This window comes from Toxotes jaculatrix, chromosome 17 (assembly GCF_017976425.1).
Source record: "Toxotes jaculatrix isolate fToxJac2 chromosome 17, fToxJac2.pri, whole genome shotgun sequence".
NCBI lineage: Eukaryota > Metazoa > Chordata > Actinopteri > Toxotidae > Toxotes > Toxotes jaculatrix.
Window position 1 is genome coordinate 5348934 of NC_054410.1, and position 12659 is coordinate 5361592.

The window sequence follows — 12659 nt, forward strand, 5'->3', positions numbered from 1 at the left end:
AACATAAAACGGTCAAAACATGAAATGAGGGATTTTCTTTTAGATGAATGGGGTTTCTCCATCCATTCACCCAAAAACAGGACATCACTGATCAGCTCAATAATTTCAGTACTGCATCCCTCAAAGGTTTCTAGGCATAACTTTTGATGAGTAGGTAAGAGGTAGATTTACAGATATTTTATAGATATCAATTTTATTTAAAGGCCAAGCTTTCTTCCAGCCGCCGTGTTATTCATGCTGAAAGTCCTGGACAACCTGTTGTCCTGTCCCACTCATGATATTCTGCCCACATGTCTCAGTTTAATCTCCAAATTATGTTAAGCCTGTTTTGCTCCAGAGTTGCATTTGACCAGTCAGTTGATTTCCATTTTCAAGAAAACGTTTTGCTTGACTTTAAAATCTTGCTAATTTCCAGGCTGTTAAGATACAATTTTACTGCAGTTACACAGCCTCATTAGCTCCAGTGTCATCTGTGAGTTTGTTGACGACACGACCGTCCCGGGCTGCATCACGGACAACGATAAGGCGGCCTTACAGGGGGAGATGAGGACACTGGTCAGCTGATGCCAGGACAGATGACAGAGGTGCATGGCTGCATGTAGCACGAACAAGGACAGTTTTTACCTCCAGGACAGTTTTTTTTATGACTGATGTTTTTTTTTTCTCGTTCAACAAATTTCACTACCAACAAAGCAAAACTGAATTCTTGATCATTTCCATACGCTTCATTATGTTATACAATTTTACTCAAGCTACACAGTCTCATTGGCTAATCAGACAGTATACCTTAAATACGGTAAATCAATTTAGAAAAGAGATAAAGAGGCTGAAATGTCAATCATTTCATTATGACTTACTGCAAATGAGATCTCCTGATGTCTGGTACATCAAGTGTTCTGATATTTTCTGAAATCAAATCAACAGCATTTCCCAGCAGGTCACAAATCCTGCTTCCTATCATGACCTGCAAAAATACAAAACATAAAACCCAGAGATTTGTTATGAAATGCTGTAAATTATTGTAGAATATTACAGAAAAGTTTCACCTTTATTTTCATAATGATACATGTCACAGATGAAATATTATTAAATATTTCTTTTTTTATGTTTTGGATTGCCAAAATAACAGCTCTGTATTCAGAGATATTAAATAATAATCTCCAGATGGAACCACTTTCTACTGAGGCACCCTTTCCTTTCTTTTTTTTTTTGTTACAGTGCTTGTAAGTTGAAACTCATGGGTGTATTGATGATTAATAAATGCTTTATAGATCATTTAAAAGTCATTAATAAGAACAAATCTGGGTTTGGCAGGTTGTAAAACCAATCCCATTGGCAGGTGTTTATCCTTTTGGTAATACTTGCAGGTCTAAATGTTAAGTCATTAATCAAGCCTGCAGTCGTAAATGTTGATAAGTGGTTAATATTTGAAATTGTATAGATTTGTATAGAGTATTTAAACCACACGTTACATAATTGTAAAGTATAATATTACATCATTTGCCCAGATCAGTACATCAGGTCTACAGCACTGACCAGCAGCCAGCCAGAAAACTGTGCACTTCATTCACAGTAAGGACATCTGATGGTGTCCCAGCTGCAGTTAAATAAGCACATTAATTCGAGAGGTGGTGACTTAATCCCGTGAGGCTGACTGACCAAGATCCGGCAACAACACCAGCCATCAGTTTTTGCTGTTGTGAGCTGACATGACAGACCTGATAATGAGATTTGCTTGCTCATTTGTCAGACTGAATGTGTAACTGCCCTAACTTCCCCCGAGAAAGGTCAAGATTGAGTGATGTTTTGTTTTTTTTTTGTAGGGATGAAACAAACAAGATGTAACATGTCGATTGGTGAGGTTTTTCATATTTTCTTATTCAATTTAGCAATAGATATTCCAATTCATAACACTGGGATCAGTGGTTTTCAAGAACCAGTGAAAAACCACGTGGTGCCAAAAAAAGGACATAACAGATCAGCTCAGTAACCACAGCACTGTATTCCTCAAAAGTTTCCAAACACAGTAAATACATGGTCAGTGAGTAGGTAGATATATAAAAGGTTTATCCGATTAGCTCAGTTTTAGTTAAAGGTCAAGCTTTTCCAGCTGCCTTGTGTTTCTTGTTGAAATTCTTGGAGTTTGGACTGTATTATGAGTTGTCCTGCCCTGCTCATGAGTTTCTGCCCACAGGTTTTTACACACTGAGCTGGGAGGAGTTTCACATACTGATGAAAACAGAATATGAATGTGCGCACAGAAACAACAAAAAGAGAATAAGAGGTTAACTTCACTCATGATCAAGATGTTTTCTTTCCTGTTTCTTCATCATGCAGTTTGTTTTTTAATCACATAAACTGAAAGCTCTGGATGCAGTTTCCCAGTCAGTCAACTGTGGTAACCGGCAGCACAACTGCATAGATATGTTTCCCTCATTTATGGAAAATAATGAGCCTCTTCTTAAAATAAATGCCCAAGAACAATAAAGTCCACTGGATATTTGTGCGAACTATCACACAGGAAAAGGGGGTTTTGAAATCTAGCTTTTCAAACGACTCATCTGATGCAGCAGCTTTATGTTTCAAATTAAAATATCTTTTTAAACCTTTAACTTCAAACGTTTCTGTAGCCTGAAGTGAATGTATACGGTGGGGCAGGTTCAAGCTTGTTGCTCGGAAATTTGCTTCAGTTATCTGAGGACAGCCTGTGTTTTCTCTGCAGTTTTTTTTTTTTTTTTTTTTGATGCAGCGAGAGGCGTGCCGGGCCGGGCCGGGCCAAGCTGGGCTCATAGGCTTCATGTGATCCTGCAGGGAGGTGTTTGGCTAAAAAAAAGACTTTTTCAACATCCAGGCTGCACCATTTGAGAGCTGACAGTGTCTCTCGCGGAGCTACCGGCTTCCTTTCCTTCTGGGATATTTCCATCGCCGGTGCGGCTCATTCCGGAGAGTGACGCGCTGCAGCTCCGATAATGGGAGACGCTCAGTCTGCGCAACGGGAGAGCAAGAAGGATGCAGCGGCTGAGGAGGAGAGCGGAAAAGTGGATGATGCCCGGGCTGACCAAGATGCTGAAGACAAGGTATCATCTTATTTTCCCACAGATCCCGGTGGATGGACTGGCCCTAAATTGCTCCTATATTTATGCACAAACTTTGTTGTAATGATTCATCCGCGACATCTACGCATTAAGGGTCTTCAGTTGCTCAATTACAGCTACAAATTAATTTGTTCTTTAAAGATTTTAAACAGTCAGACCAGCCTATGTGTTACAGAAATGCTGAGGCTGGATTTTGTTGTTGTCAGAACGGTGCAGCTGCTGCTTGCCAACACATCCATTAACCCCAAGATGAAGCCCTTGTCTCCTTTGAAACAATTGCATCCAGCACACCCAGCTGCAGCCTGCTGGGACTCTGACACTGGCTTTTAATTTAAGAAAATAGCCTTTTCAGCTTTGTTGTGACAGGAAGGGACCATTTATCAATTTCTTCCCGGTGAGTGTAGATGTTGAAAATTTGTTCCACTTGTTTTATTCTGTCAAAGGTTAGGAACTGGAAATAACTCCTTGGCTGCGGTCTCTTGCCGTGCTTGTTTCACTGCTGTGTTTTCACTGTTTCACTTATGTTGCAATGCTTTGCATTTACTGTAGATGAAAAAGAAAGTTGCATCATGGGGGAATAATGACCTTTCATTCTTCAAGGAACCTAAGTAAAGCCCTGGGGAGAGATGGAATGGATGGAATTTCCCCTTTGCTGCACTCAGCAGAAGGCAACATCGATTATTTGTGTACAACATGATCACTGGATCATGCTGAGCAGGAAGCCAATTTGACAGCACTGTACTGTGAGAACGAAAATAGCTATTAATGTCTTATGAGCTACATTTATATTGTGCTGAGTTAATGGCATACTTGACCTTTGTGACTCATAGGTAATTTCTTATTAGAGGCACAGTATGCTGTTAACAACATTTTTAATGCTCAATAAAGTTTTAAGTTTTAAAGACGTTAAAAAAAGAAGCTACAAATATGAGAAGTGCATAAACTGATTCATTTATTTTTGCACAAAGCTAGTCTTATTTTAACTTGGTACAATAATCTGACTTTTTCTAAATAAAATCCCAAAACAACTGATGAGCTATATCCTACATCACACTTACTGATAATTTTGTTTGCAAAGCTATTCCAAGTCCATCTAAGTTTGGCTGTATTTTTCTAAAATTAAACTGCTTTATTTAGAAGCACTTAACTTTTCTGGTGCTGGAGGACTGAAAACAAAGACATGCATGTTCTCTGCTTCTAATATAGGAAGTGCATGCATGTGAAGTGGTAAATAACTTGACTGGAAAATAACAGCTCACAGCCAGCAGTGCCAGCTATAATCATATTATGGACTTTGATCTTTTGGCATCTAGAGTAACGTTTTAGTTTAGAGTGTATGTTTTTTTTTCTCTACATCTAGGGGAGTAAAAGGTGGTTCTTGGGTCACTCAGATAATCAATATCTGCATTTAACTTGCCATGAAATTAGGCCACATTATTACACATTTAAATGCAACTTCAAGGCACCCACAGAAGTTAATGTTTTCAAAGAACCTAGGGTGCAATATGACCCTAACAACTATTTTTACCTGTGTATTTAGAGAATTACTCCACACTAGTTGAAGGACATGTGTTTTGTGTTCCCTGTCGCCTGCTTAGACTTTCGCCGACTAATCTGGCTCATGGATTTGAGATTGGGACAATCAGGGTTGTTAAACTGTAAGGTTACCATCACCCCCAACCAACAGTAGCTCAAGTGTGTTGTTTACAAAACAGGACTTTTGAGCCCTCAGTTAATCAAAGATTGAAATTCTTGGTTTTTCATAAAAGCACAAATTCACATAAAGCTTCTCTAGCCATGAGAGAATGGTTCCTGCTGTATTTTTCTTTTAATTGAAGCTAGTGCTTGTATGATTACTATCCGTTACACTGAAACGTTTAAAACTGACTACTGAAAGACTGATTTCTATTATTTCAGCCTTCATAAAATGTAATCCCAGCCACAAGAACAGATTGTACATTCTGTTTTGTGCTTTGTTTCAGCCTCTCAAAAAGAATGGGCAAATCTCTGAGATCAGTGGAAAAGCAGACAGCACTACAGCAGAAGTTAACGGTCACTGTGAGGATGAGATTGCTGCAGAGGGTGGGTACTCACAACCTGTGTATTACTGCTCACTGACAGACAGTCAGCATAATTTTAACTTGTTGAATTTCAGCAGATAGAATTTCACCTGTGTCATCAGTCTTTTATAGTTCTTGCAATTTAAGTGTGATATTAAATATCTTCTCTGGTTTAGCTATCCTTTCTCCAGACGAAGATGTTTCAGAAACAACAAAGCCACCTAAAGAAGGACCATTAGAAAATGTTGAAATTAATGAAATGGAATCTCCTAATGAAGCTGATGGTGACAAAGAAATACCCCTGGAAATTACCGAAATGGACGCAAAGCAGAATGACATCAATGAAAGTTTCAGGAGATTTTTCAGTAACATTGGTTTGAAACTGACAGTAAAAAGAGGCTCAGTTGGAAAAGCTGAAATAACAGCAGATGTGCCTGATGAGGCTAAGAAAGAAGAATCAAACAGACCAGAAGACATCGAGGATACTGCAAAAGAAACCAAAAGTGAGAGTGCTGAACAGAATATTGATCTGAACGCAGCACAGGAGACTTATGACAATGATTCAACGACATGTCCTACCCTGACAGATGCTCCATCGGAGGACGTTGTAGGAAATGCAGAGGAGAAAGCAACAGAGGCAATAGAGGAAGCTGAATCTGATAGTGTGGATGCAGCAACAATTCCACCTGTAGATGACGATGAAAAAGCAAAACAGGACGACACAACTGATGGAGAAACGCAGCCAACATCTCCTTCTGGTCATGAGACAGAGGAGGTCGTATCTCCAATTAAAAGGTTTTTTACAACTGGAATCTTTTCTGGACTACGGAAGAAAAAGAAGCCCACTGAAGATGACACAACTGAGAAAGAACTGGTGGCAATGGGGAATAAGGAAACAGAAGAGACAAAAGAAGAAGAACAACAGGATAAAGAGGAGATTAGTCTAGGTGTTGAGGCAGCTACAGTTGACACAGAAAATAAAGAAAAACTTAAAGAGGAGATTGTGCCTGCAGAATCAGCTCAGACAACTGATGATGGGAAAACACCTTCTCAAGAGAAAGTTCAAGCCAGCCCCCTGAAAAGGCTCCTATCAGGGTCCAGTTTAAAGAAACTCTCCAAAAAGCAGAGAGGCAGGAAATCAAGTGACGCAAAGCTGTCAGACTCTGGAGAACACTTTTCAGATCAGCTCGTGTCACCTACCCAGTCAGCTGAGAATCAGAAAGAGGAAAGTCCTGCACAGCAGTCTGCAGAGGCAGGAGGAGAGGAGGATGGCGCATGGGCTTCTTTCAAAAAACTTGTGAGTCCGAACAAACGTATGAAGAGGTCCTCCTTGACCAATGAAGAGACACAAGTCCCAGGCTCAGCAGAGGAAACAAAACCAAGTGAAGGAGAGCAAATATCAGATCACAGCACTGAAGAAGGCAAAAAAAGAAAAGATTCATCTGTGTCATGGGAAGCTGTTCTGTGTGGATCTGGAAGGAGAAGAAGCCGAAGCCGAAAAACGTCAGACTCCGAGGATGAAACGCCCCAAGCTGAAAATGACAATAAGAAGCAAGCATCACCCCTGGAAAGTTCAAACGAGGCTGATGAAACTTTAGCCTCTCCCCCCAAACCCTCTGAAGGAAGTCCTTCAGAGGGTGATGGAGGATCAACATGGAGATCATTTAAAAAACTTGTCACCCCCAAAAGGAAAGCGAAGGATGAGGAAGAAAGCAAAGATAACATACAGTCTGACAGTGAAGTTTCTCAGGATGATTCCTCCTTTTCAATAAAGAAACTCCTCCCAGGTCGAAAAAAGAGGAAGTCTGCAGAGAAGCAAGACCAAGTATCTTCAGATGAGGCTGATAAGGAAGTTGCTTCAGGGGATGAAGATTCAGAGACACCAGCTGTGGTTCCTTTGTCTGAATTTGATACAGCTGAAACAGAAGTTCACATAAAAACACAGGCTGATATAGAAAGTGATATACCCAAGGAAGCAGACTACGAACTGCAGCAAGACCTCCTTGATCAAATGGCTGAACGGGTCCCACCTTGTGACAGTCTGCAAACTGAAGCAAAGAAAGTCCAAGACAATGAGGTCAGTTTAGAAAATGAGGCATCTACATCTCCTGCTTCAAATAAAGAACAAGAGGACTTTACAGAATTAATCAGTAAACATCAGCAACTCAGTGATATTCCAGAAGAGGGTATAATTACAGAGACCATGGCCACTCCAGCTTCAGTCAATGAAGAGGCAGCGAGAGATGACACTATAGCAGAGGATCTGATAGAGATCACATCTGAGGCAATAACTGCTCAAGAGCCAGTTGACATTACCTTGGGAGATGATACTGAGATGATCTCTGCAGTTTCCCAGCTATCAGAGTCTTCAAACACATCTGGCAACGCAACACCAGTCCCAGTAGAATACGACGTCAAACATGCAGAGGCAGTCCTGCATCAGGTTGTCGAAAACATCTCCATAAGCCCAAAGGTAGTTCCAGTGTGCTCAGATGAGTTAACCTCACAAAGAATAGTTGGATCTGTCTCGCATCAAATACTCGAAACATTTGTAAAAGAGGACCCAACAATCATGGAAATCCACAGAGGATCAGACGCAACTGCCATTAACACAGGTCTAAATGTTCAAGAACTGGATGTAATTAATAAACTCGCAGCAACAGCCCAAACAGAGAGCATATCTGAAGTCAACGAAGCTGTTTCCACAGAAATTGTATCTGAAGTTCCAACAGATGAGTTTGACACAGCTGAAATTGCTTTAGATGAAGTTCATGAGGTCAGTATTTCACATCCAGAAGAAAGCATAAAAGAATTAGAAAGTATTGATGAGAGCCAATATGTGGTGGAAAGCCAATCTGAGGTAAATGAAGCTGTGTCTATAGAGAAATTACCGAAAGGTGAAGAGATTATTGCAGATGAAGGTACTCTTGTTGGGGACCATGAAGATGAAAAAGCACCCCCAGAAATTGACTCTCAAGAAGCAGAATCAGTTGCTACAGTAGCAGAAGAAAGTAAGGAGGCAGATGTGGAGCAGGAAGTCCAAACTCTGACACAAAAGGAAGATCAAATCTTGCATGATATTACTGATCAAGTTCAAGTTGAGGATAAAGATGAACCACCAGCAGAGGTGGAGGAGTTACAAGAATTAGCAGCTGAACAAGATGCCACATTAGATTCAGAGGAGGGTGGAGCTCAATTGCTTGAAAAGGAAGTACTATCAGAAGATATTCCAGCAGCAGAAACAGTTACAGACAGACCCAAAGAGGAAGGAGAGTTTCTCACTGAAGATAATGTTGAGGCAAAGGCGGAAAACAAACTACAAGCAGAAGCTGCCAAAACCGAACGACATGTTGAAGAATCAGAAGTGTTAGAAGCTGTACAAAGAGCCACATTAGATTCAGAGGAGGGTGGAGCTCAATTGCTTGAAAAGGAAGTACCATCAGAAAACATTCCAGCAGCAGAAACAGTTACAGACAAACTCAAAGAGGAAACAGAGTTTCTCAATGAAGATAATGTTGAGGCAGAGGCGGAAAATGAACTACAAGCAGAAGCTGCCAAAACCGAACGACGTGTTGAAGAACCAGAAGTGTTAGAAGTTGTACAAAGAGCCACATTAGATTCAGAGGAGGGTAGTGTTCAATTGCCTCAAGGGGAAGAACCATCAGAGGACATTCCTGCAACAGAAACTGTTACAGATGAACCCAAAGAGGAAACAGAAAACATCACTGAAGTCAGTGTTGAGCCAGAAAACAAAGAACTGAAAACAGATACTCCAAATATTGATGATCGTCAAGTAGCAGAAGTTTCAGAGGCTATGCAAGAACCCACATTAGATTCAGAGGAGGGTAGAGTTCAACTGCCTCAAGGGGAAGAACCATCAGAGGACATTCCTGCAACAGAAACTGTTACAGATGAACCCAAAGAGGAAACAGAAAACATCACTGAAGTCAGTGCTGAGCCAGAAAACAAAGAACTGAAAACCGATACTCCAAATATTGATGATCATCAAGTTGCAGAAGTTTCAGAGGCTATGCAAGAACCCATATTAGATTCAGAGGAGGGTAGTGTTCAATCACTTGAAAAGGAAATTATATCAGAGGCCACTCCAGAGGCAGAAACTATTACAGATAAACCTAAAGAGGAAACAGAGCCTCTCATTGAAGTCAGTGAGCCACCAGATGCTTTAGAAACTGAATGTGTTCAAGAACTAGAGGTATTAGAAGCTACCCAAGTAGCAAAATTAGATACAGAAGAAAGTTCTATCCAATCACTTGAAAAGGAAGTGATATCAGAAGAAATTCCACCAAAAGAACCTATTACAGATGAACTAACACAGCCGACTGAAGGCAGTGCAGAGCCAGAGAAAGAACTATCAGTAGAAGGTGCCACAACTGAACATGTCAGAGAACCAGAAGTGTTGCTGCCTGACGTACATGACATTGCAACTGAAAAAGAAACCGAAGTAGAGGCACCTATGCCTGCAAACATAGTCACAGAAAGTGCTGAGGAAGGTAGTTCTCAGGAACTTGAAAAGCAAATACTGTCTGAGGACGTTCCCAAGCCAGACACTGAAGACATCGTCACTTCAGTTGCAGACGAAACCAAGAGTAAAGTTGAGGCAGAACAGAATGAGGCCTTAAAGATAAATGGGGATCAGACAACAGAGAGTACACCACACGATGTTCATGTTGGGGAGGAAGACCACATCCCTGAAGTTGTAGATGAGTTACAAACATTAACAGCAGTTCATGTATCCTCTGTTAATGAGGAAGCACGTAGTGTTCAGATTAGAGAAAAAACTGTGTTTTCTGAAGAAACCCCAGCACCTTGTGTTGACAATGCTGCAGTTACACAAGAACCCCAGCACGGGGCTCATGTCAGTGCAGTGCAAGCCAGTGTTGAGGGGCAAGGTGTACTTCCCAGTCCTGAAATAAAGAGTGCTACAGTTGAGCGTGCCATAGTGGCAGAAGTGACCACATGTTATCCAAAAGATGTCTCAGCTGTGATACCTGATGTTTTCATAGAGAAAACATCAGAGGTTCATGAGCCACTGATAGACTCGGTGGCAAGTGAGCAAGACTTCAAGCAGACAATCGAGACTGCGACACCACTGGTGAAAGACGATGTGTCAGAGACAGCAGAGGAAGGTAGTGCGGTTATGATGATGAATGTGCCGTCAGTACAGTTAGAGGATAATCATAGAATTGAAGTGCAGGTGATACCTGATGTTTTGATAGAGAAAACATCAGAGGTTCATGAGCCACTGATAGACTCAGTGGCAAGTGAGCAAGACTTCAAGCAGACAATCGAAACTGCGACACCACTGGTGAAAGACGATGTATCAGAGACAGCAGAGGAAGGTAGTGCGGTTATGATGATGAATGTGCCGTCAGTACAGTTAGAGGATAATCATAGAATTGAAGTGCAGGTGATACCTGATGTTTTGATAGAGAAAACATCAGAGGTTCATGAGCCACTGATAGACTCAGTGGCAAGTGAGCAAGACTTCAAGCAGACAATCGAAACTGCGACACCACTGGTGAAAGACGATGTATCAGAGACAGCAGAGGAAGGTAGTGTGGTTATGATGATGAATGTGCCGTCAGTACAGTTAGAGGACAATCACAGAATTGAAGTGCAGGTGGTCGACGTTGATATTAGATCAGCTGAGATGGTTGTTGACACAACATTAGAGGTTGGGGAAACAGAAGTCAAAGAAGTCATAGATGTTTGTCATGAAACACTTAAAGAAGTAGACAAGCTTTCTGCCACATCAGAGACTGAAGAGAAATTAATTAGTGAGGAAAACACTGTGACCATTCAAGAAGTTATTCAACACGTAAAGGAGAACGTCCCAGAGACAGCACCTCAGCCAGCGCTTGACAACTTGGAACAAGAACTTATAAAACAGCCAGATGCTGTGACAGAGGCAAGTGAGATAGCTCAAAGTGAGTTAAGTGAAGTGGAGGATCAAAAAGTGATGGAGGATAGTATTGAACCGTTCAGGGAAAGACAAGATGAAGTGTGTGCTGTCATCAGTGATGACTCTGCAACTGAACAGCAAGCGTTTGAGGATCTCAAGCAAGCACCTGCTGCTCCAGGAAGTTCAGATGTCTCGATCCATGATCGCAAAGAGGATCTGGCGGAAGCTAAAGCTGAACCGGACAAATCTGAAGCAGATGTCACAGCTGAAGAGGTCAAATTGTCATCAGGAGAATTAGATGTGAAGAAAATTCATGAGGACACACAAATTTCACAAATTGCCCAGAGTCAGATCGTAACACCTAGTAACGCTGGACTAGTGGTCCCCCAAAACACTGGAATAATCTCATCAATAGGTAATGTGGAGTCCCCCTCTAGCCTTTCTTTAGAATTCAAACTTAACATACAATTTGGGCAAACAAAGGCACCAGCTTCTCCACCACCTACAACAGAGAGAGCCGAACCAGTGAAAAAGACAGAGATGTCTGAAGTCGGTGTTCAGGCAGAGGAACCCGAGAAGCAAATAAATCCGACACAAAGCGCTGAGAGCCAGAAACAGACAGAGTTAACTGAGGTTGCTGTTCAGACCCCAGAAACCACAGAACCAGAGCCAGCTAACATAGATTCAACAGAAAGAGCAGGGATCATGACTCAACCTTTACTTCTGAATGTTTGTATGCAAGCAATGGAAACAGTAGAACCAGTAGAACAAATCAAAGCAACAGAGAGGGTAACCCCCAACGTCCAGGCGACGGAAACAATACAAAGAGTAAGGCAAGCAGAGAAAAGAGAAGTGTTCCTGAGTAAACCCCTACTCTCTGAAATGTGTCACCAAGAAACACAAGCAGAGGACCCTGTCAAACAAACAGAGGAGGAAAATGACCAAGATGTGTGGATGGATGCTGAGGAAGACATTTACACTCAAGCGGAGGTGTCCCCTCATGAGGTGGAGGAACCTCAGGAACATCAGACAGAAAGTGACCAGGCGGGAAATGCAGGACATGATGATGAGTTTGAAATGGCTCCTACTTTCAAGACCGAGGAGGACGAAAGTCAGCAAGAAATGATCAGAACAGAAGGAACATGTGAAATTGAGAGCGAAGGTGAAGATTTTGCTGTTGCACTTGAGCATCAGGAAACTGCAACTGCAAACATCACTGAGATGGAGTGGGATTAATTCAGCCTAACTTCAGTGTCTCTGAATGGTAAGCCTCATCATTTACTCTTGTTTTAGTATAATTTTTGTAGTGTCTGATCCATGAATCAACTTGCTCTTACACTAAAATCATGCATGACATTCATTTGAATGTTCAAATTAATTAATGTCATGATTACCTTTTTTTTTTCTTTCAAGGTTGGACAATCCAAAAAGGAAGTCGCTCAAGTTTGTGAGAAGTTATCAAAAAGCCATTATAGAGAACGACTGATTGGTAGAAGAAAACTACAGGAAACAGCATCTTGCTACTTTTATTTTAAATCATGCTCAACCAAAAAATATTCCAATGTTTACTGATGACACTGG

At 41.3% G+C, this 12659-nt stretch overlaps 1 protein-coding gene across 1 annotated transcript; it reads left to right on the plus strand.

Annotated features, from left to right (window-relative positions):
* The first annotated feature begins 2969 nt into the window (after window positions 1-2969).
* akap12a (A kinase (PRKA) anchor protein 12a) lies at window positions 2970-12314 on the plus strand. The gene is made up of 5 exons (XM_041061274.1): window positions 2970-3077; window positions 5078-5177; window positions 5332-8562; window positions 8989-10157; window positions 10584-12314. Exons 1-5 carry the CDS (start codon window positions 2970-2972, stop codon window positions 12312-12314), a joined length of 6339 nt encoding a protein of 2112 aa, XP_040917208.1.
* The last annotated feature ends 345 nt before the right edge of the window (window positions 12315-12659 follow it).

Excerpts from the sequence above, each read along its gene's own strand:
- akap12a (XM_041061274.1), top strand. The coding sequence starts at position 2,970 with ATGGGAGACGCTCAGTCTGCGCAACGGGAGAGCAAGAAGGATGCAGCG. Across the intron at positions 3,078-5,077 it reads ACCAAGATGCTGAAGACAAG|CCTCTCAAAAAGAATGGGCA; the intron begins GTATCATCTTAT and ends GCTTTGTTTCAG. Across the intron at positions 10,158-10,583 it reads ATCCAAAAGATGTCTCAGCT|GTGATACCTGATGTTTTGAT; the intron begins GTGATACCTGAT and ends ATTGAAGTGCAG.